The following is a 23578-nucleotide window of genomic DNA, read 5'->3' on the forward strand; positions in this document are numbered from 1 at the left end:
TAAATTATCTGCTGATTGTGCTGTATCTTCGTTAACTCTCTCTTTAATTCTGTCTTCTACGCTCGAATGTATATTTATCTTACTTCAAGTACAAAAATATTTGTAATTTCAAGCAACGCAAATAAATTTAGAATTATAAATTCATATTTAAATGACTTACAGTAATAAAAGATTGAGCAAAATTTATCATTTAACATGTTACATAGCACTTACATTGCTGTTATTTCGTTATTGACAGAAGGTAACGGACAATATAACTATTTCATTACATAATTACATAACGTAAACAAGAGACAATTATATAATCTCAATATAAATCGGGTATAACAACTGTTACATTGCGTGTTATTCCTACGTTATATAACATTTATATTCGGTGTTCGCTGGGTGCCTTTTATTCCGCGTTTCCGAAAACGAAGGCTCGCGCGTTCGTGCCAAGTATGAATCGAGACGAATCGTCGTGAGAAGAATCTTGGATCCTTCGTGTCGCTCAGAAGACAAACGCTCGGTTAGGATAGCACGAAGTCGCGTCGCGTGTGTTCAATCGCGTCTTCTCCGTTGCTCCGTATCCCGTATCTCGAGTTTTCGACGGGCGTGAGTACCGGGGGTGCCGAAAACGAACCAAGTGTCGCGCGTTTGTGCCAAGTATGAATCGAGAGGAGGAGGATCTTGGATCTTTGAAAGCGGCGGCTGAGACTACGAGACGGAGCTGGACGGAGCGATCAACGAACGGTGAGTCAATTTATTTGTACGAGTATCTACTGTTTATTCGCCCTCACATTTCAGTATTTCAATGTCTCGGCCTGGTTGCGCTCGCATAAATTGCGACTCAATAAATCGCGCATAAGCCGTTAGGATAGAAAAAATTTAAAATTCGTGTACGCGCGCTCGGCACTCATCCCTTCGCCAGGTGTGCCAACAGACGCGATTGATATGCTTTCCGAGATATTGGCTGACTGTATATACATTGGCATCGTAGTGTATTCTGGGCCATTCTAGCAGATCTCCAGATCTCATATAAGTGATCTACGGGAAGGCTCTTGCGATTGATCAGCGTTAATTGTGCATTCCGCAATGTCCGTTCAATGGGACAAGGAAAATATATCTTAGCGGAGCGGAATCGACGGAATGAAGTCGCTACCAATCACGAACGTTTCGCCATTCTGCATCTCATGTGAGCGTACCCTAAGAGTTATAATCAAAATAAATCAAAGTAATCGAAAAATCTAAATGCTTTAACTGTTTAAAATTTATATACGATATCATTTAAAACAAAATTATAAATATTATATAAAAATTTAAACCAATTGACCGTGTATTTTTTAAGATTATAAAAGTTTAAGTTATTATATTGTACATCTTCTGATCGATGCATCAAATAACTGATGTATCACGTTCCTTCTTAAAATTTTCTTACATAAAGTTATATAAATAATTGGAGTAAATCTTTGTGTACGTCCTTGCTAAAATTTAACTTTATTCATGCAGTTTTAATAAATTGCATATTATAAAAAAATTTCAGTTTACTGTAAACAACAAATTTACAAATCATTGGAAGTTCTGGGTTTGTCAAAATCATCGTCTTCCTCTTCTTGTTCCTGTTTTATCTCAACAACTTGCATCGTCAGTGATCGTTTTTCTACTAGTTCCCTATAAAATAACATATTAATCTTAAGCAAATTATCATAAAAACAAAAAAATAAAAGAGTAACCTTCCATAACCATTTTTTAATATTGCTATTTACTTAGAGCCTAGTACTAAATATCTACAGTTTTAAAAGTTTAATTAAGATTTTCACATTTTTTCGATGCTATAAAAGAGCTGGAAAAATTGAAATATAATTTTTAAAGCTTTAAAAATTTAGTTTTACCATCACAAAGATCTATTTCTTTTGTTTTATTCTATAATCAAAAATTAGAGAAAAAATAACTATTAACTGCGTATCTATGAAACGTTAAAAACATAAATGTAAGATTACAAACCTGTCATCTTTGTTGACGAAAATTCGATTAGCTCTGACCAAGAGTTGATCTTCAAGGATTGCTTCAACATTTGTTCTTAGCGAGGATAATACTAATTTTAATCCTGAGAATAACCTTTCAACGCTCACTTGCGTAGCTGGTACTGCCAAAACAATCATCGCTAAATTGTACAATTCTGGTTGAGTCATGCTTTTTTCTTGCCAGAATTTCAAGATATTAGTTTTTCTTGGGATTCTACTCTGGTCTTGGTAGTAGTTATCTAATAAAATTTCAATTCGTTGCAAGGAAAGATATCCATATAGTTGAACAAACGAAGGTGATGACTGTAAAATATCAGAATTATGATGTATCTCTTTTAATCTGAGAAAACTCTCGATAGCATCGCTCGATGACTCTGACTCACTTGATGGGCATTCTTGTGAATCAAAATTTGATGTGACTAAATCTTGCAAAGACATCATTTTTGCCCAAAGATGTTTTAAGTGAGTTTTTGCTTTTTCTGCCTGCGCCTTCTCTAATACAATTTTAAACCTCGGATCAAGAAAGAGAGCAGATAACAACACATCATTATTTAACAGGTGCTTTTCTCGAGACATCATACATTCGAAGATGAGCATTGCGAAAGGTGTATTTATTTTTCTCATCATCAATTTTGTTTCTAACCAATTGCTGAAAAAGTCGCTAAGAGTCAGTTGCTCAGCTTGTAGTTTTTCTATGCATATTTTAATTGGCTGTAGAGTTTGGCAAACCTCTTGAATTGTTTCCCATTCTGTATCAGTTAGTGTCTCGAACTTCTCGAATTTTGTTACAGCCAGTTCGGTACAATAATCTTTCAATAATAATAGTCTTTCGAGCATAATTATTGTTGAGCAGCAACGTGCTGGGTAGTCAATTATCGGCTTCTTCAAATTTTGTTTTTTGAGCATGAATAAAAAAGTTGGTGTTCTCAATTTCTTCACAAGTCTTCGAGCCTTTTTTATCACGGATAAAATGCCTTCAGCTTCGTTGATTTTCAATGCATCATCTACAATCAGCTGTAAGGTATGGGCTATGCATCTAACACCTAAATTCGTTAACAAATAAGTATTAATATTTTGTTATGCAAAAGTGAAATATTCATTTCTAATTCAGTTTAAAACCTAAAAGAAATACATTTCTAAATAATAAATGTAATTTGTTTTTAAATAATATTTTTGTATCGTAAAACAATTTAAATAAATATTTGAAGCCTTGTTAAAATACTATGCTATTAATGTTAAAACGCCGCACCTGTTAATATGCTATTTGAAAAATTAGAGTCTATACTGTTTTCAATAATTTGTAGTACATTTTCAGCGTGATCCTCTGGTTCGTTTTCTTCATTCTTTTCTGGTTCATCCAGCTCTAATTGTAGATTTAAGTCGACATCAACATTAGCGCGTTTGTTCACATTTGCTTCATCAAATTCACTGTAATCTGAAGATAGCATCTTTGCAGCCTTCAACATATTTGCACTGCTATCTGTGATGATGGTGTATATTTGATCCATATATATGTTATAACGACTACATACATTTCTTATAATAGTAGTTAAATATACTTCTGCAAATTACAATTATACATTATAGATAAAACAATATTTCTCTCAACAAAATATGCAATGCAGCCTTATTAATCGTATTTACATACTTGTAGGTTTTTCCTTCAGTTCGGCAAGACCCAAGGTTCTAAGCAAAATTTTTGAGCTTTTAATATATTGTACATTAATACCCAAAAACAACCTATCTAAATGGGTTGCTGCATCTATTTTTATCGAAACCATATTGTTTTTCACTTCCTCTGATATTTCTCTCCTGATATTGCTTGCTTCTTCTGCAACTTTTTTTTTAATCGATTCCGGTGTAATTGAAAATGTTTCTTTTCTTGTTTGTTCTAATGCCTGTTTGATTGGATTTACTATATTTAGAAACCCAGAATCATTTAAGATGCTGAAAGGCCTCCCATTGACTGTTACAAGATCAATGCAACTATTTTCCAAATCCCTTTGAGTCATTTTTACTTTGATAACGTTTATTTCATCGATTTGAAGCTGATCCTCTTTCTTCGATATCTTCGTACTCTTCGAACGTGTTTCACTATGTTTAACTGTACTTGAACAACCAACTTTAAACTCACTCTCCTTGAAGTTATGGTAACGGAGTAAATGTTTCTTTAAATTTGTTCCGTGTTTACCCTATAAAAAGTATTTTAAGAAATAATTTGTCTCCACTACACATTATTTTAATTGAAAAAAAGTAACTCGTTAAAATATAAAATATCTACATCAACAAGAACAGACAATTCACAAGAATATTTTCGGGCAGACTACTGTAATCGCAACTTTGTTTATTGTTAAATTACCGTAACACGTTCTATAAATATGTGTCCATAACCTTAACCGGCATTTATCAAAAAGTTTGCACATCTTTATAAAATTTTAAACTTACCGTTATCAATTTCTTACAGATAATACAGACTGAAGTATTTGTTCTTGCATCATAAGTGAAATGCTTGTGCGCTTTGTTAGTAGCTGTTCTGCCCATGTTTAATCTTTAAGTTCCGCACATGCTCCAATGTTTGTTTTCACAACTTTCCTGGCTTCTGATTTTATGTTGGCCAAAATAGAGTGCGCATGTGCGAAATAAATAAGTTGCCTCTAGTAATTCTAGAGTCTCTAGAAATTTTCTATCCTGCAGTCAATCAACATGCTTAAAAAATTTGTCGTACGACATGTGTAATACCGGCCTAGACCATTTCAATTTCTTTCTCAATTACTCTTTCCTTTTTCGCTCTCACTCAGCGGCTTTTGGCACCTTTAAACTAGAAATTTTTAGGTAATAGACTATTTAATAGAGCACAGAAATATATAGACAAAAGAAATGTTACTTTAAACAGGTTGTTAAAAGATTTTCGTAAACATCAAAATACTTTTATTCATGTGTAATATTATTTTATAATATTTGTATATTTTTATTTTATAAATATTTATATTTTATAAATACGGGCATATCAATAAATGGAATTCTATAGAAACAACTATATCCAAGACAACACAAAGTCTAAAATCAGATCAGGCGTCTTTATGATATGGCTTTAGACTTTGTGTTATTTAGGATTCCATAAAAATTATAACATTCATTTCTTTTATGTAGAATATTTAACATTGACTAGAGTTTTTCATTTCTTCTTATACACGTTCCAATATTTTAATTGCCGTTGTTAAGCAGCTAAGTTGTTAACAGATCTGGCAAATTTTAGCTAGCACTTGCATAGTAACGTATAAATAAATGCATTTGTGCAAATTGCCATAAGGTCACGCGCGGCATATATTTAAAAGTCGCTACTTATCAACATAGAAGCTTGATTGCAGTATGTTATGTTGAATTCGCATGGATGTTGATACCAGGGCTCACCATCAATTTGCATCGCGCATGACCGCGATAATTTTATCTAAACAATAAAGGTATTACATATTATAGTACATATTATAGATGTAAGAAAGACTTTTGATAGACTTCAGTTGAAATAGATACCTTTACGGTATTAGCTTGACCAATCCGATGTGGTTTCGAGAGACCTATTTGGAGCTGAGCCATGTGGAATGAAGAATAAAGCGCTACCACTTCTAATTTGCCATCATTAATACTTTGCACTTCTGAATTTTCGTCGTCTGTCAAGTACATGACATATAAAATTAATATTATTAAATTTTAATTGATTACACAATTTAATAAAAAATATTATTTTTTTTACACTAATGATTTCTAGTTTTTTGGATTTGATTCCGCTGAATCCGGTTTCCAAATTAGCCTATCACTTCAATTTTGAGAAATTTACAATTAAAGTTGTAAAAAGAGCTACTTTCACTTTTTGTCATATTATACATTGTGTAATATGATGAAGAAGTTTCATTGTAATGAAATAAAATGTATTGTTAAGACTTTCAGCCCTCAAAAAGAATGTTTTGTAGCTAATGGTTAATAAAATATTCATGGTTAAATATGTACGAAAAGTTGTGAATTAAGTCATTAACAATTTATTAAATAATAATTAATAATTTTACAATTTCCCTATTTCTATCCAAAGTGGGATAAAAATTAAGGGATTTATATTCTTTTAATTAAAAAAAGTTGTGACATAGGATCGAAATGACATAATTACTATTCTTTAATACAAAAAATATTTAAATTAATTAAAATTGATTACAAGTTTTCAATCCATTTAAATCTATTTCCGTTTAGGAATGACAGTGACAAAGTAAAAATAGTTTTTTTTACAACTTTAATTGCAAATTTCTCAAACTTATATATATATATATATATATATATATATATATATATATATCGTGATGCAGTAATTTGACTGGATTCGTATTCAATGCTCAAAAAACTACAAAAAAGTTACTAGTTCTATTTCGATGTTTTTTTTTGTTGAATTGTTATTATTAAGGATATATTAACCTTCCATCCCCATTTTCCATAAATCGACACCGGCAGCCCAAGATGGAATGTTAAGTATCACTACGCTCTCAATTGAAGGCAGATCTATCTTCTTGCCGTCTAAATAAACTTCTAAATTTTTATCAAGATCTTTGCACTCCCTTTCCACAACTTGTTGCGTGCCAAAGCACAGGTACAGCAGCTACCAACATATATATAAAGTGCGTATGAACAACAATACTCAAATCATATAGAATTGTTTATGCGTTTTACGAGTCGAAAACATACCTTGTTAAATATTCTATGGCTAAATAGATAAAATCGACTCTCTCTTGTGCGATGAAAATCCAAAGTCACTTGTGCGTCCACGCCCACGCTTATGTAATTGTACATGAATAAGGTGCGATATGATCCTCTAAATCCTAATCCGCCATGTGGTTTTATCATCACGGACCATCTAAATTTCAGTTCACAAACTGTACATGTAACTTTAATCAGTCGATAATTTCAGAGCTGGGACTACTTTGGCATCTAAGGCAAAAAATGGTCTTATATAGAAACAAAGATTTCTTTTACAGCATATAAAATATAGCAAGAAATATAATATTAATTTTTAGTATTCAATATATTAATATTAATTTAATAAGAACACACACATTACAAATTACGTATACATATTACAAACAAATAAAACATTATAGTTACTAAAATCGCAGTATATATTTTACATTTATTATATATAAATAATTTCCTGTAAAAATAGGAAATGTATTTTTTCATTAGAAATGATACTTTTTGTGTTCTAGTTATCGTTAAATCTATTAAATCTATTAAAATTTATATCCTTGTTGTTTTACTTTTGATTGAAAGAGTACCTGTATTTGATAACTTTTCTTGATATAAATAATAACAATATTAAATAATTTTTAATTAACTTTAACTTATAGTAAAACTTCTCTTCCTCATGAAATTATTATTATATCAAAATAAGTTAGATTATTTACATACTTTAAATTTATATTATATTGCCATTTTTTGCGTCCTTTCAAAATTTTTACACAAGGTGCCTTGTTTGCCACATTCTAGTTCCAGTTCTGGGTAATTTAAAGATACATCACTTTTTTTATTTACCTATCGAGCTTCACTTCTGCCGCTGCTTGAACTTTCCGCAACAGTTCCATGGGATCCAAATGTGAATCATGTTCCTTTCCCCAACCTAATACTCTCGATAGATCGTTGCCGGTCCCCAAAGGAATTATTGCTACAGATGGAACAGGCTGTCGTATAAAAATATTTATTCATACTCGAACTTATGCACATCTGAAAGTTCTGTATCAAAAAGAACTCGCCTTCAACTCGAGCTTGTTGATGGTGTTTAATAACCAAGCGATGGTTCCATCGCCGCCAGCTACGAGTATAGTAGATGGAGTTTTCTCTTTCCCTAACAAACGGCACCATTCGAGAGCAGCGACTGGATCACGTTCTGCTAAATCTACGATTTGCGCAGGATTCAACAATCTTCTGAACAGAGACAAAATTTGACCTCCATCATTGTTTCCTGATTTTCTATTTCCTAGACGAAACGTAGAAAAAGATTTAGCCTTCAAGTATCATCACTGGCCTTGTATATTTTGAGCAATACTATGCTGTTTCCTATTCTCTTACCTACAACAATAATCGGATTCCAATTAGGCCAATTTGGTGGTGTAATGGAACGAAGATGTAGTCTACGTCTCATTGTGCTACGTCGATTTATTACTTCTAAGCTTCCTGGTGGAATGATCATTAATTTGAACTTTCCAAAATCACATATCTAAAAAGAAAATACGCTTGCTTTACATAGATTGTTTTACTTTCTCGGGATGAGATGTAGAATGAAATGAAAAGCATCATATAACGTAATAACAGTATTGCACTCTAAAGAATATTCTTTTTTTAAAGTTACAATACATATTTTTATATACATAACACTAAGAAATTAAATTTACTATTGAACAATAATTATGTATACATATGCGAGCAAAAATTGCAACAATGTCATAATGACATTGTTGCAATTCTCTTGAACAGAAAAATAATTATAAAAAAGAATTATGAAAAATGTATGAAAAAGAGAAGTATCAATAATTATTACTTCAGAGAGAGAAGATTTACATGTTTCGTGAACACATCTTTGGCACCAACAACACCACCAGTCTGTTAGGCCGAGCTCTACGTCGCACTCTTCTTCACAGATGTAACACAAAGCGACAAGTGGCAAATTACCTTTAAATACAATAAAAGATAATTAAAGAGTGTAACACATTGAGATATTTCATATATATTGATTACAAAGTGATACTATACCTTTAATCCAATGATGCTTCATCTGCTGATCATTACTGAGAGTTATAGCTTTACATTTTAACTGTTTATCAGCAAGCTTTACGCACCCTCGATCCGCGCATACGCCACAAGAATCACAGAAAAGAGCATCAAGATTCAATAGTAAAGCCTCGCAAATACTGCAGTAATATGCCTGTACAAAACAATACTCATTGTCAGTGAGAAGTATCAAATAGTTTTATTTTATCAAAAATAAAAAATATATAGAATAATAAATTCTTAACCTTGGTTATTCCGCTAATTGCCTTCCAATTATGTTCTTTTGTAGCGTCTCTAATTTGAATATGAGAATTATTTATGAGATATCGGAAGAAATGTATTGTAAATAAAAAAAAGATCATAATAGATAATATATATAGAACAATAGCATTCAGATCTTCGTTCCACATAACGCTGACTTAATTCATTTAGTAGGGTTCCAAAATTTTGATTTTCTGAAATTAATATAATATTAGGCATAGCAAATATTTTCTTGTTCTTAGAAAGGAATATTATTGTTATGCAGTTAAAGTACAAACAGATACTTAGGCTGATAATTATGGTCTTAAATAGTCTCAAATTTTTAATCTTTGATTTAAAAAGAAATGAATGAATCTATAATTAATTACGCTTTTATTAAAAATAAAAAATTATTTACGACTACAAATACCGGCCTTAAAATTCATATTGCACTCATCAAGATATTATCCCATATATATACAATATTTAAAAGGATATTTAAATTATATTTAACGAATTAAAATAAATAATGATTTAATACACACATTTGCATACACTACATATATAACAGTATGTCACACGACAATTATAGAATATAGTTGTTTATAAAATAAAAATAAATCAATTTTGTCATATACAGAAATAATTTGTCATAAACTGAAATAATTTTTTAATCTGTCTATAACCAATAGCGCAAGCCTGATTTGCATACGTGTGAGAAAGAAGAAATATGACGTGAAAGTAGTTTAAATTAACAAAAAATGACAATTCATGATTTTCGTAATAACTGATGATTCTATTGTGTTAAAATAAAATGTAAATTTGATGTTTAATTGATGCTTACGTTATATGATAAACCCAACGCTACTATTTATTTTTTTGAGCGTTTGTGTATCGTATTTCATGTGTGTGTATTGTTGTTATATGTGTTTTTGATTTCATCTAACCTTTACCACTGTTTTTGTTGCCAAGATTGCTAGTCACCAAAATGACAGGAGTAAGCAACGTTCGATTTTTTTCGACTGATCGACTAACCAACATTCGAATCGAGTCTTCTCTCTAATTCGAATATATTTCGAACAATCGATTTTCTTTTCGATACTTTTCAAATTCGATTAATCGACTTTGTTCTAATCGATGTTACGATGTGAATACTATTATCGATAACATGTTTTGCAATTGAAACTCGATACTATTCGATATTATTAAAATTTATTAGATTTATGTCATAATCAAAAAATTTGTTATTTAAAGAAAATATAAAATTAAAATGTCTGTTTTTATTTAATATTGTAATCTTTTAAATATGGCAAGTCATATATTTGTCATACATTTCTCTTTTCTTTTCAAAGATTTGATAACTCACTTTTTTTGTCTATCGGACATTTCTATTTTCTACATAATTAAATTATATAATCACGTATAATAAGTTCTTATTGTTAATGTTAGTTAATCATTAGATAGAAAATTAATTAGATAGAAATTATTTAAACTCAAAAGATATATGGTGATATAATGATTATTTTATGCTATCTAATAATACTCTCCATTAAAAAGCTATATAATAATATGATTAGTATTTGTTTAATTAAATTTATTTTTTGCAAAAGATTAATTTTATATTTAATAACTGTTGTAATAATCAAAATAAAAAATTAATCGATTTTATTCAATATGTCTAAGATATAAGCAAAATAATTTTTCATAATCTATTAATTGGCTGAAGTTAATGCCGACTTCATGTTACCTGCAATTATAGCTCTGTTCGCTAACGCCCTCTCTCTCTCAACAAGCGTTGCAGCTAATAAAAGTAAAGGCGATAAGACAAAACTTGTACAAATGATAATAAAAGGAATATACTTGAGTTAATTAATTAACAAATTTTCTTGTTACTCGCATTAACGATTGCGATGACAAAATAAAATACCTTTAGATACTTATATTAATATTCTATCGTGTCAGATGTTAAGAAATGTATGAATTTTGAAATAATATGTCCATCTTAAAATAATCATGAATCATTTGCAATAGAGTTCTCCTTTATCGTATTAAATTTCTTCCGATCTCGTCGGCGTCCTTTATCATGGCGAGATGGCGCCTCAACGACCGCCAGAAAATCAAATCACCGATGAGACCGAGTCATCATCATCATGACCAGGACCACTTCCTGTGTTTACAGCTTCGTCCGCTCTTCGTTACCGTTGACCTCTCGACCGATCCGGGGCTACTGACTTGGCTGGAAGGAAGACACACGCGCTACCGAGAAATGACGGCTGACGTTTGTAAATTGGTCACGGTCGTGTACCGCGGATTCGTCGGTGACTCTTTCCTAAAGTCGTCAGCCAGCCCGACGTCGGCAAACACGATCGTGAGGTCGCGAAGCGGGTGAACGGGTTGACGTGACGCGCATCCGAGCGTGCGAGACTCGCAAGATTGATCCATCATTGTCTTGTCTGGCCGCCGTCTGGACGGTTGATTGCCATCGGGGCAAATATTATCTTCCCAGAATTCCCGCGGCCGATTTCGCGTCGTCTCGCGCTGCACTATACTGCTTTGTAGGAGATAGGAATCGGATCTCGGAAACTACATGTTATATGTTTATCTCACGTTATGGGAATTAATTTCTGACGAATCGAAATTTATTTTTAAATGCTTTTTTTAAATGCTTCCAGCATTTTTAAAACTGGTTTTAGGAACGCTGAAAGTTCTTATTTTATGAATGTAGCAAACGAAAATTGAAAAGTAAAAGAAAGAAGGTTGACTAACCAGATTTTTAAATTATATATAAAACATTTTTTATATATAATTATATATAAAATATGTATAATTATATATTTTGTAATATAGACATATTTTATATATAATCACATATAATTATATAGAAAACATTTTTTCTCTGGTTTGCATTGCATTTAAATAGATACTTTTGTCTTTTATATATAATTGTTTAATCGTCGTTAGGAAAAAGAGAATAGATAGTAATCTGGAAGTTTCAGCATAATTATTTAGTTAGGTAATTATTAACTCACTACTTGAATTCACCACAAAATGATTTTTTAAATTTAACAATACGTTATAGAGATCCTGCAATTTTGAACAGAATTAGGAAATTGTTGAAATTATTTTAATCAACTCATTAAAATACATTAACGAAGGTAAATAATTGTAACTTATTTATTCCGATAATCTATTACCATTCTTCAGTTAAGGAAAAACAGAGAGAGATAGAGAGAGAGAGAGGGAGAGAGAGAGAGAGATCTAATCAGCCTTGTAGCCAACTCAAAGTAAAATCTTCGCTGTCTTTGTTAAACAACAAAGGCCTAAAGCGCATAGCGACAAAGAAGGAGAAGAATAGGTAGAGAGTCGAAAAATTGAAGTTCTCTGCACGCGCGCACGAAGGAGGATTAGAAAGGGTTGGCGGAGGGCGCGCGGAAGGGTAAGAGGCAGCGAAATGAAGAAAGAGAGGAGGAGAGCGAAGTTCGCGGTGCGCGCGGCTTGATCGAATGCGGATGTGCGTGCAGCCGGTGGCCGGTGGTCGACAGCCCACGAATCGGGGGAAAATTATGGGTAGGTCCTCTTTCGTACATGTCGGTGGTTCGATGCTATCTGCCTTCACCTTCCGGGAATTTCGCGTTATAAATAGGAGGGCCGGGGCGGTACGTATCCGTATCGTGCGTGCGTGTGTGTCTCGATACGATTGCAACGAGCCGGAGTTGCAGCGAGCCCTCTCTCCGATGAAGAGAAACCGAGAAAGCGGACGGGGATACCCGAATATTCGGCAGCCGCGCGATTTATGCACCCCGCTTTTTTTGGCGCCGTCGTTTCCTTTTTTTTCTGCCTGCACCGCACCACCAGTCCTGCAGGGCTGCAAAACGGAATTCTAGTCGGCGCGGTGCACGAAAGCGACCACCACCTCCGCCCCGCGGCCGCTGTTTTTAATTGCCAGCAACGCGGCGATTCGTACGCCTCGTGCGGAACCTCCGCTCGTTTACTCACCCCATTCGCAGCCCCTGTCCCTGTACCTCTCTCCGCGTCCCGATTATGCAATCTCTAGACCCTCTACGTTGAAATTACGGGATATAATTATGTGGCGTCGTTATCCGATCGTGGTTTATTCACTAGACCCGGAATCTTTACGCGATAATAAATCCCGATGTGACTGTAGCGAGTATGTATGTATACGAGTCGGTACGTTTGACAGCTCACGGCCTCTGAAATTATCAGTGCATATGCTACGTAGTATCATGACTTTTTGTCAAAATAAAAGCATGCATTTATCGAAAAGATAAATGCACAAGTCTCGCACGAGGCAAATTTTTAAACGATCGTCCGTCTACGAACGTCTGTTTCTCCTAACGCCGCGTACGTAAGCGCTATAACTCGCAGATCACTATTTGTAATTATTCAATATTTAAATAATTTTTACATATATAATCTTTGCAAAAATAGTACTTTAAATTATACATAAAATAAGTAATATAGTGCTTTAGATTACTCGCCAGTTTCTTATTGTCAGTAGCACATTTCTATAAGGGAATTTTCTTTCACGTAAAGAAGTCCTATGATAGAAAAAACTATGTGTTAAACAAAAAATTTTTTAATTCTACTTTGCTATTCTTAATATGTTTTGCAAAAAAATCGATGTTTTGTATTTCTGAAATTTGTTACTTGTTCTTTGTCGAACTATTCAATATTTATCGTCTTTAAAACAAGTTATATAAAATTATCAAGTTAACTTAAAAATTTTTTACAACAAATAATATTTACTGCAGATTTCCTCGGGAATTATCTTTCTGTAAATATCATCGATTTGCGTGTCTGCAATAAGAAAAATGTTCTGTTCTATGAGCCAAAATTTTCATTATAATAAACAAATAATTGGATTAAAATATAAGAAATTAAAAAAAATCGTTCAGTTTGTATAAACAAATGTTCTTTTTATTTAAACGTATTTTGCAACAACTACATTTTTTACTCCAAACAAAATATTCATTTTTAACAATTGTTAAAAATGTCTCAACTAAACATTTTTAATGAATGCACTAAATTCTTTTTCCTAGTGCGTGCTCACGTTTATCTCAAATGGAACTCTCTCATTAAACATTTCCGATACACTAAGAAAGTAACCGAATTCCTCGTAGCGAAGGAAGCGAGAAGCCGTCCACCCCCGTATCGGTGGCACTTAATAAATTGGCACACAAACGTGAGATACCGCCATCCCTCTCGCCGACCCTTTAATCCCGATCTACATGATGTACGTCGGTGGAGAAAAGAGGAGGTGCAGCGGTTGGCTACTTTATACTCGGAGGCTCTATCTGCCTGCCTTACCTTGCCTTGACTTGCCTTACCTTGCCTTGCCTTGCCTTGCCTTGTGCTTGCCTATTCACCTGCCTGCGTGAAAGGGGAGGTATTACGGGGTTACTAAAGTATTGTATGGCCTCCCCAAGCCCCATAAGGATAGCCCTCAGGCACGCACCCCCGTTATCGTATGCGTATGCATTTTTTTCGCTGGTGCGTGCGCGGGGGCTGGTGCTCGCAGCCCTTATATGTGCAGTGAAGGTGAAGGGGGCATCGGGTAACACGGGCAGGCAGGCAGCCACCCAAACGACCGAAACCTGAATGCTCACCCGAAGACGTGACTTGTTCACGTAAGCGTGTCTTCTTCTCTTTCTTCATTCGCATGCATTCCTCTCGTGCCTGCACCCCCATCTTTCACTTTTCTATCTTTCTTCTGTCCTCTTCTCTCACACTGAAAGAAATCGTTTGATGAGATCAACCACAGTTTAGTTAAATAGTGATTACATAAATTTTGTAGTTACTGGCACCACAAACTTGGTTAGATTTAACGAAACTTTTGTAATTAGTTGTATGAAAATAATTGTTTGGTTAAGGCTATAAATTGCTTGGTCAAAACAATGTATTTAGTAATTAGAACTATAAAATTCATTTAATTACCATTTAACTAAGCTTTGATTGATTTCAAACATTTCTTTCAGTGCAGTCTCTACTCCCCCCCTTCTCTCTCTCTCTCTCTCTCTCTCTCTTTATTCCACTTGGTCACTTAACAACACACCTGTATTTACGATCGATAAGGGCCAACGCTCGGAAACAGATGATTCCGATATCGCGTAAATGAGGCGCCGCGGTCCCCTTACACCATTGACGGTGGAGACGCTTTCCCTTATCTTCCGCGGTTATCGCCCATAAGCTCTCAAGATCCAATTGCGATTGCACGGATATATTCTCAAATGATCTGACGATTCAATTCGCGAATGTGAATGTCATTTGTTACTATTCCACGAAAATCGATGAATCGCACAAACTGTTGAATATTAGTCAACAAATCGGTCGATAGGAGAACCCATGCCCCGCCGCCCATTGCCGCGTCGTTGGAAATGCAATAGCGCTATGGATCTACGGAGATCCAGAGAGAGGAGACTCGGAATCGCGCGGGGTCTTCTGCCAGCATATAACATACCGCGAGTGTTCCGGAGCTAAACCTAGAGTGCTAGAAATACACTCTAAGTTAATTCAAGTGCATCGCCTTCGCTGTCGCTATGTACATTCTCTCCTCCCGTTCTTGTTCCCGCCAACTTTTTCTTAACTCGAAGACGTTTTACTACGAGTCTCACTTAAAAACTCATCCATCACACCCGCCTGCTACTCCAACAACAAATTATAATCGCAAGTATCCCAATTATGAATGTAACATAAGTAACGTACGCATTATAAAAGTATTGACTCTAGATTTTACGGGGGAGGGGGGCCGTGCTCAGATGAGTCACACGCTTCCTCACATAATTCCGAATAAAAGTAGATTTTCTAAACGTGATGTACGTGAGGAGTTAGCTGAATGCACCGTCGCGCATGTACTTCACTCTTGATGCTTGAGAAGAAGTAGCATTCACCCTCGCGATTCGAACTCAACTTTCTCTTTGGACGTCTTCATCGTTTCGACCCTCCGGGTGAAAGAAAACCAGCAGGTTCCCCTAGGTGAAAAGGGAACCACTTTATCCGCTCTCTCGAACGAAGTCGCTAGATACTGACAGGTACTGTGTACCATTATTCCGATCGTCATCACTTTCCTTATCCGTACTAATCACTTCGAGTTACGAGCGTGCGCCAAGTCGACGAAATGCAGCGGGAGAATTTATTCCAGCAACGCCGCTAATAAACTTCAGTCTCCTTCAATCCGTCGATAGATGTGAAGAGACTATCACACATTTTGTTGAGACTATATAAAAAGAATTTTTTTATAAAGTATCTAAAAAAGAACGACAGATAATAATGGCTATTTTTTGCCTAATAATGGAGAGCATTGTCATTTTTCAGGTTGAAGTCCTGTTTTTCACCTTCTCCGTGATGTATGATTTTTAACACGAGTGAGTTATTCCATGTGAGTTATTCCATGTGAAACTTATTACACTAAGATTTCTAATATTGTTGAACGGAAATTTAATAAATAAATTCGAAATGAGGGATCCAAAATGGCGGACACCTCTCTACAATTTTTTGCTGTTACGAATTATAATTTAATGATTATTGTAAAAATCCAAATTTGTGAGTAAATGAGGCTATAAGATTCACAATTTTTTTTGTTTCCATTATCGGGCAAAAAACAGTCATTTTTATCTGTTGTTCTTTACTTGGATTCAGACCTAAAAGTATAATTTTGTTAAACTGAATTAATAATAATTATATAGAATGGTCAAGCTAGAATGTCAAAACTTTTGCAACTTGCTCATTAGGCTTGAATGTCCTTCATAATTATTTCTATGATTCGACAATATTATTATCAGATTTAACTACATTTTTAAATACTAGCAACATTCATCTCCGTGTCTCCTTCAATTATTACATCCAGAAAAAAAATGTTTAACTTAATTACATTTTTCAATTTCATTATTTTTCAACTTAAATTTTACTTAAAAACGTATCGGGCATAGAATCCCAAGAAAGTAAATAAAATTAAAAAATGTGTTAATATATTAACTTCAAATAAACTAATATATACATATAAAAATTGTGTGAATAAGATTATATTTTTATTTACTAACATATTTTTATAGTTTACTTATTTTATTTATTAAAAATTAAATTATTTTTTACATTACAAAAATCTCAATTTTTTTATGTAAATACTTTAAATATTCACAATGATTTATACAAAGTTTTATTGTGATTTTCTGTTTAGTTATTTTTGTAAATAAATAAATTTTGTTGATTTTTCAGAACTGATTTCTGCATCGCAAAAAAATAAATTATTTTCAATATTTAAAGTACTTAAATAAAAAAAATCAGATATTTTTAATTATTTTTTATTTCATTACTTAATTAAATTTTTATTAAAGCGCATGGCTACTTAGTATTGAAATAATTTTTTATCCAGATAGAAAATTGTCGTTAAATTTTTTCTAGTACTTTGCAAAATGCAACACAAAACAATTTGTAATTTTTAATAATTTTTTTTACGTTTTGAGTAATATCTTGTATGCACATTTTTAAACACGTAAATACTTCAACTGAAGAAATTCAATCAAGTTGAAAAATTTATCAAAATAAACAGCTTTTGTTTCTTCAGTATAATGAAAGGAAAATAAATATTGGACAACTGTAATAGGAATAAAAATTAAATAGGGACTAGAATTACATTTTTAAAAATTTTCGCGAAAATATAGCGAGGGACTAAGGAAATAACATAAAAATAAATGCGCTCATGGGCGGTCAGTAAGATACGGTGTTAATTAATGTTACGGTGGGCATTAATGTTATGGCACTCGACCAATGGTGGTTGACGAAGAAATTATACTATCGGAAAGAATATGAATGCATAAGCAGCACGTACGTGCGCCGCTCGCGTCGTCTTTGTCCGCTTGACTTTATTTCTAACTATCTGTCTCTCTTTCTCTGATCTAGTAGATCGCCTTTGCCCGTTCACTCGTAAAATGCAAATCCGAGTAACGGCTGTACTCGGGGTGTAAGCCGGATCGTTGAGTGGATCATAAAGCAGCAGTTAAAGACTACCAACGCCACCACGCCATGACAATTATGTCAAAGAGCCCATGCTTTGAATAATATTATTGTTCCTCTCCCTATCGCACCCCCGAGGTGATTCCCGTTTAACGGCCGTGTGTAAGAAACGCGCCCTAATGCCGGCCTACATCCGCTTTTCACTCCTCCGAATGGCAAAAGCTCGCTCGCGGGACAGGCACCGCTTCTGCTTCTGCGAGCGGATACCAATTATTAAAGCCGTCAACGTATTGCGTAGCGTGTCAGTGAGCTTCAAGTAAACCTGCAGTTATTTGACGTGATTGCACACTCTAAGAATTGATAAGAATTTATCGTCCAAAGCTGTGTGTCTGTAACTTTTAAAATTAGGAATTTATTTTAAAATCGCGATAAAGCTGACTCTACGACATCCATTTATTAATGTGTATTAGATACTAATTAAATATGTTTATTAGATATAGATTAAATATATTTGCGACAACACTTCGGTTTCTCGTGCCCGAAAGATGCTGTCACAAGAATCGTGAGAAAAGATGTCTTACTAATGTTAACATGTGCACTATAAATCATTTTTGTATAATTATTTCGTATAATTTCTTTCAATTAATATTTTTTATTGTTTTATAATAATAAACCATTTTATTACTTAGGCCGGTATTCATAATCGTAAACAATTTTTAATCTTTAATTAAAAGCGTAATTAATTATAGATTCATTCATACAATTATTTTTTTTTCTTTCAATCTTTGATTAAAAATGTAATTAATTACAGATTTATTTATACATTCGTTTATTTTTTCTCTTTCACTCAAAGATTGAAAATTATTTACGACTATGAATAATGAATACCGACCTTAAAATTTACTAGTAATGCTTGCTCTTATTTCAATTATTTCTTCTGTGAATCGATCCGCACGTATGTTGAATATAAGCTAGTATTATACATCTTCAATACATGAAAGATTTCATTTTGCCATTTTTTGTATTGCATTGGTAGATCTGTCGCGAGCCTGGTTTCTCGCGTTTTTTAAGTGGAAGGAGGAAAGTTAGGCGAGAGTGTTTCAAACTACCAATTTAAATGCCGATCCGATGAGCCGGCCAATACGCCTCGCAGAGTGCAAGGTTATTAAAGCATAGTCTGGTCGGCGAGTTTAGGTAGATTGGCCCATGGGGCCCAGTGCATTCGAGAGCTCGTTGCCCATCGGCGGCAGGCGAAGCTTGACCTCGGATTACTCAATGATTTCTTCTCGTAATGGAAACAGGGCTTGCTCTCATTACAGAAGTGCCTTTGCACCTTGATTGTGCAGAACAAACTCTCTGTAGCTTACCTGTTTGTGCAGAAAGAGAGAAAGGGATACCGTCTATCTTACAAGATATAACACGTATCACGAGTACAAATCTTTGCCGAGAAGTATCAAGAGAGATCAAGAAAATCTTTTCTTGATATGATAAAAGACATCGTCGTATTCAATGTGAAAAATTTATGTGACTCAATTAGGACGTTATCCTTATTGTATCACATTTATTTTTCACCCATGAATATGATCGCGTACAAATATTTCTTTGCAACTACTGTTACTAATTATTTCACTTATTACTTTATTATTGTATTATTAATTATCAAGGTTGAATATTTTTCAACTAAATTAAGTTAAAATTATTACAAAACGGTTAATAAAATTAATTTAGTTAAAAGTTACACAAAAAAACTAATTAATTGTCAGTTAAAACTTGCGTTAAGACTAAATTGGCTTAACTAATATAATTTAAGTCAAATGAAAAGTTAATTTCAAAATATTATTTATATTAAATTAGAATATGAATTAGAATGTTAACTACAAATAATTTTTTGTAGTTAAATTATTGTAAAATAAAATAGTTTTGATGTAAATCAAACAAATTTAATATTTTATTTGTAAATGAAGTTTATGAGAGATAATAAAGAATTAATACTTTTGATAAAAGAATGTATTTTTTTATAATCTTTTTTCTTTTATATAGGTAAATTTTAAGAAAAAAGTTAAAGTTTGTGGTTTAAAAATAATTAATTGGAGTTAAAAATTAATTAATTTGAAATTAACTAAATTAGAAGTTATTAAGTTTTTACTTTATTAAACTTTTAAATTTTTAACTAGAATTACTGCCCAACTCTGCTAATTATTTATATTATTTATATTTCATTATTATATTATTAATTATCTTATATGTACATGTATATACATATTCTTTAATAGATGATTGACACATTTTGGTGCATTTTCGCGTACGTATTCAGTACGTTTTACTAATAATAACCCAGCAAAATTTTTATGACAATTTCTCTTGAGAAAGTCTTGGCCTATATTCATTCACCTATAATAAAATTATTATATAATCTTCATCGTATTAATTGTCATTTTTAATTTCAATAAAAATCAAAGTGCCTTTTATTTAATTCCATCTTAAATATTCTTGGCATGTGTGTGCCACGTCGACTATTTCTGTCCCAATAAATTCTCGGCGGTGTTTTCGGGTTAATGTCGATTTTGGCATTTCTGTTTCGGCGAAAGGGGAGCACTAACCCGACCGTCGGCAAGGACGAGTGCTCGAGGCGCCGCCGAAGAAAAACAATAAAACGAGAATTGGCACGTCTGGCGAAACAGTTGACTGCCGTCAATTCAACTGGCCGACTTGCCCAGGACGTGCATCTGACTATCACATTATATGCGCGAATTATCGCCGCACGTCTCCGAACAGCCGCAGCCGCACGGATCATGTCACTGACATACATCGCGCCGTCAAAAATGCTTGAGGTGACAATAAATATAGAAGTGATTTTTTTTCTTAATATATATTTAGAAATTTGGAAACTACATTACATCACTTCATTAAATTAACTCGCGTAGATTTATTGATGATTATTTCCAAAGGATTATTTCAAACATACATCTAACAATTTAATTACTCCGTTTAATCATCAAATTGATGCACTCGAATTTCTTTTAATAACAGCGCAGATTGTGTAAGGTTTTTCTTAAAAAAAATCAAATATGTGATAACTTTTAGATATAAAATTAGCTTCGCGTATACTCATCATTCACGGAAGCGACGACGTGAAGAAGTTTATGGCGTATTTATTACTGTTTCTCGCTTGCATTCTCGATAAAGTGTATCCTGCTAATTGAAGTAGCGGCGTTGTTAAATAAATTTTTCCTTGGCACCCTTTCGACCCGGCTGGAGACAAATAAGATAACCCTTCCTTTAGTACCACGTCACAATTGTTTCGGTTATCGCAACCGGCATAAAAGCCATGACACAGTTATAATGACCTACACAAGTACGAACTGCATGAAATAAGAATTTCATATATAACACAAATTTTATAAGCTCTGATACGATAGCATTATGAGACATCGATAATATATATTCGTAAATATACTGTTTTTTGTAAACAGATTTTTTTAACGCGCATTTTATTTTATTTCCAAGAATAAAATTGAACACGCATTTTTTTTATGCAAAGCGAATGAACAAGCATGAATTATATATATTTAACAAAAGTAAAATCTAAAATAAATATTGACGAAATTTAAGACATTCATAGTATATTTATCATTGCATCGATCTTATCGTGTAGACGCACACGTAATAGGTAATTGATTAATATCCATTTCTATCAATGTAACTTTAACGTTAACTTTGATCTCAATTTAACCTATTTTTATTCTTTTTAGTTCTAAGAATTAAAAAAAGATAAAGAGTAAATAAAACTGAGATTAAAATTAATCCATATTGATGGAAATGAACATAAGAGCATGTGATTTACAACTTGTATCAATTGCAATATCAACATTGATCACAATGTTGAACAAATTTATCTATAAGGAGCAGACTATGTATATACTTTAATGTAGTACAAACGATAAGAATATACACATTATGACAAATTCATACATTGTTATTTTCTGTAATATATGTTTGTCGATCATTAATCATTAACGATAAGGAAACGATAATTACATATTTACAGATCCGTTCTGGCTCATAATACGAACGGCGTGAAACATTTTAGTCAAAATTTTCGACTTTATCAGTGTAACGAAATGCTATGTCTGCAGCACTCTAAATATATCTGAAATTCTGCATATTCATGCAACTCGTAATTATTTTCCTTTTATTTACTACCTTTCTTTACCTTTATTATTTTACTAACGTTTACTTTATTTTTCAAATGAAGAGTTCTATCTATAGGGATCTACTTCGAGTGTAGAATTTCATGAAATATACTTTTATCTTCGCGTATTTCTCAACTTTGTCTCACGAATACGTTACGAACGGTATAGAAGGCATTCTGTATATTATTGACAATCACACTTACCCTTTCTCAAGTATTTAGAGTTCGGTTATTTAGAGTTAGAACATGTTTCCTTGTAAGAAGCTGCGTACTTTTCTTCACTTTTATCATCGTTTATAAATTACGCGCAAATTATTCTAAAATTACAATGAAGAAAGACATATAATTTTATAAACAGAGAAAAAATATATCATAATAAAAATTTACGAACAACTTTATCAAGACACATAGCGTATTAATTAAATTGTACTTTAAAGATTTATTTTTAGATTATCTACTTATTCATAGATGAAGTCTCTAAATTTTATATGTCAATTTCTAGATGATCATATGAAAACTTAAGAACTTTCGAGATATGTACTTAGAATTAATATTTATTGTATTTGAAAAATATAGACTTAATATTTTAAGTACATTTAAAGTAGAAAAAATTTTTCCAGATTTGCTAAATCCAAATTTATCTGAATTTATCCAATTTTCAATCCAAAATTATCCAAATTTATCATGAATCAGGATATTTATACCATATCTTCTGGTCAATATCCATTAATAAAGATAAGGAAAAAAAGAGAGAGAGCATCTACAATTTGTTGCGGAAAAATTTTTTAGATTGGCAAGGTTTTTAAGAATAGGAACTTTGCACCGATAATTTGGAAAGATTTGATATACCGGTTTAAAATATGATATACGACGATTAACGTATTGCGAAAAATGTTTTTCTTTACTCTAGGGTACCAGAAATCGACGAAAACACGATCGGTTTTTAATTGGCAAACGAAAAGAAATCGCAGAACAATAATCGTTTTCTGCCCCGAAAGTTTATCGGCTGTCACGAACTTCTCTTTCTTGAATTGATTAAAATGAAAGAGTGTAACGTCGATTTAATAAAATACTGCAAAATTGATTACAGCAAGAGAGTACACGATATTGTCAAATTTATCACGAAGCAGACTTTAAAAATAAATTTGACTCACAAGACAAAAGTAGTGAGTATGCGCTTTCTTTTATACATACGTATCATATACTTGTAGAATAAAAAAATTAAATAATGATTAATTAAGGTAATTAACGTTATCGAGATGAATTTACAAATTGTGTCAAAGTAACCTGATTCGATAGACTTTTTATCGAATTATATTAAACGACAACATTAAACGCTTTACCGTATAAGAAAAAAAAGTTGACTTCTAAC

At 32.8% G+C, this 23578-nt stretch overlaps 3 protein-coding genes across 7 annotated transcripts in view; 1 reads left to right on the forward strand and 2 right to left on the reverse strand.

Moving 5' to 3' along the window:
• Positions 1 to 76: 76 nt before the first annotated feature.
• Positions 77 to 23578, forward strand: part of LOC105205239 — a 64215-nt gene continuing 40713 nt past the window's right edge. For 2 of the 3 annotated variants that reach the window (XM_011174557.3, XM_026130735.2), the window contains exon 1: positions 77 to 732. The gene's annotated coding sequence lies outside the window, so the exon portion shown is untranslated. Of the gene's footprint in view, positions 733 to 772; positions 1175 to 23578 lie in introns of those variants that run through there. The other variant, XM_026130734.2, reaches the window with a different exon arrangement.
• On the reverse strand, positions 1458 to 4796 carry LOC105205238. The gene is made up of 5 exons (XM_011174556.3): positions 4449 to 4796; positions 3652 to 4195; positions 3253 to 3564; positions 1984 to 3046; positions 1458 to 1650 (listed from the first exon to the last, which is right to left on the reverse strand). Exons 1-5 carry the CDS (start codon positions 4542 to 4544, stop codon positions 1542 to 1544), a joined length of 2124 nt encoding a protein of 707 aa, XP_011172858.1. The 5' UTR covers positions 4545 to 4796; the 3' UTR covers positions 1458 to 1541.
• LOC105205237 (diacylglycerol kinase epsilon) lies at positions 4915 to 10043 on the reverse strand. Of its 3 annotated transcripts, none has more exons than XM_011174555.3 (11): positions 9889 to 10043; positions 9050 to 9259; positions 8787 to 8958; positions 8575 to 8705; positions 8106 to 8253; positions 7790 to 8013; positions 7572 to 7717; positions 6729 to 6897; positions 6462 to 6642; positions 5535 to 5671; positions 4915 to 5451 (listed from the first exon to the last, which is right to left on the reverse strand). In XM_011174555.3, the coding sequence occupies exons 2-11, from the start codon at positions 9212 to 9214 to the stop codon at positions 5332 to 5334; spliced, it is 1593 nt and encodes a 530-aa protein (XP_011172857.1). In that variant the 5' UTR covers positions 9215 to 9259; positions 9889 to 10043; the 3' UTR covers positions 4915 to 5331. The 3 variants fall into 3 exon arrangements, with proteins under 3 accessions (XP_011172857.1, XP_039306806.1, XP_039306805.1); XM_039450872.1 differs by having other exon boundaries at positions 9050 to 9098; positions 9992 to 10039; XM_039450871.1 differs by having other exon boundaries at positions 9992 to 10006.

This window comes from Solenopsis invicta, chromosome 6 (assembly GCF_016802725.1).
Source record: "Solenopsis invicta isolate M01_SB chromosome 6, UNIL_Sinv_3.0, whole genome shotgun sequence".
NCBI classification, from domain to species: domain Eukaryota; kingdom Metazoa; phylum Arthropoda; class Insecta; order Hymenoptera; family Formicidae; genus Solenopsis; species Solenopsis invicta.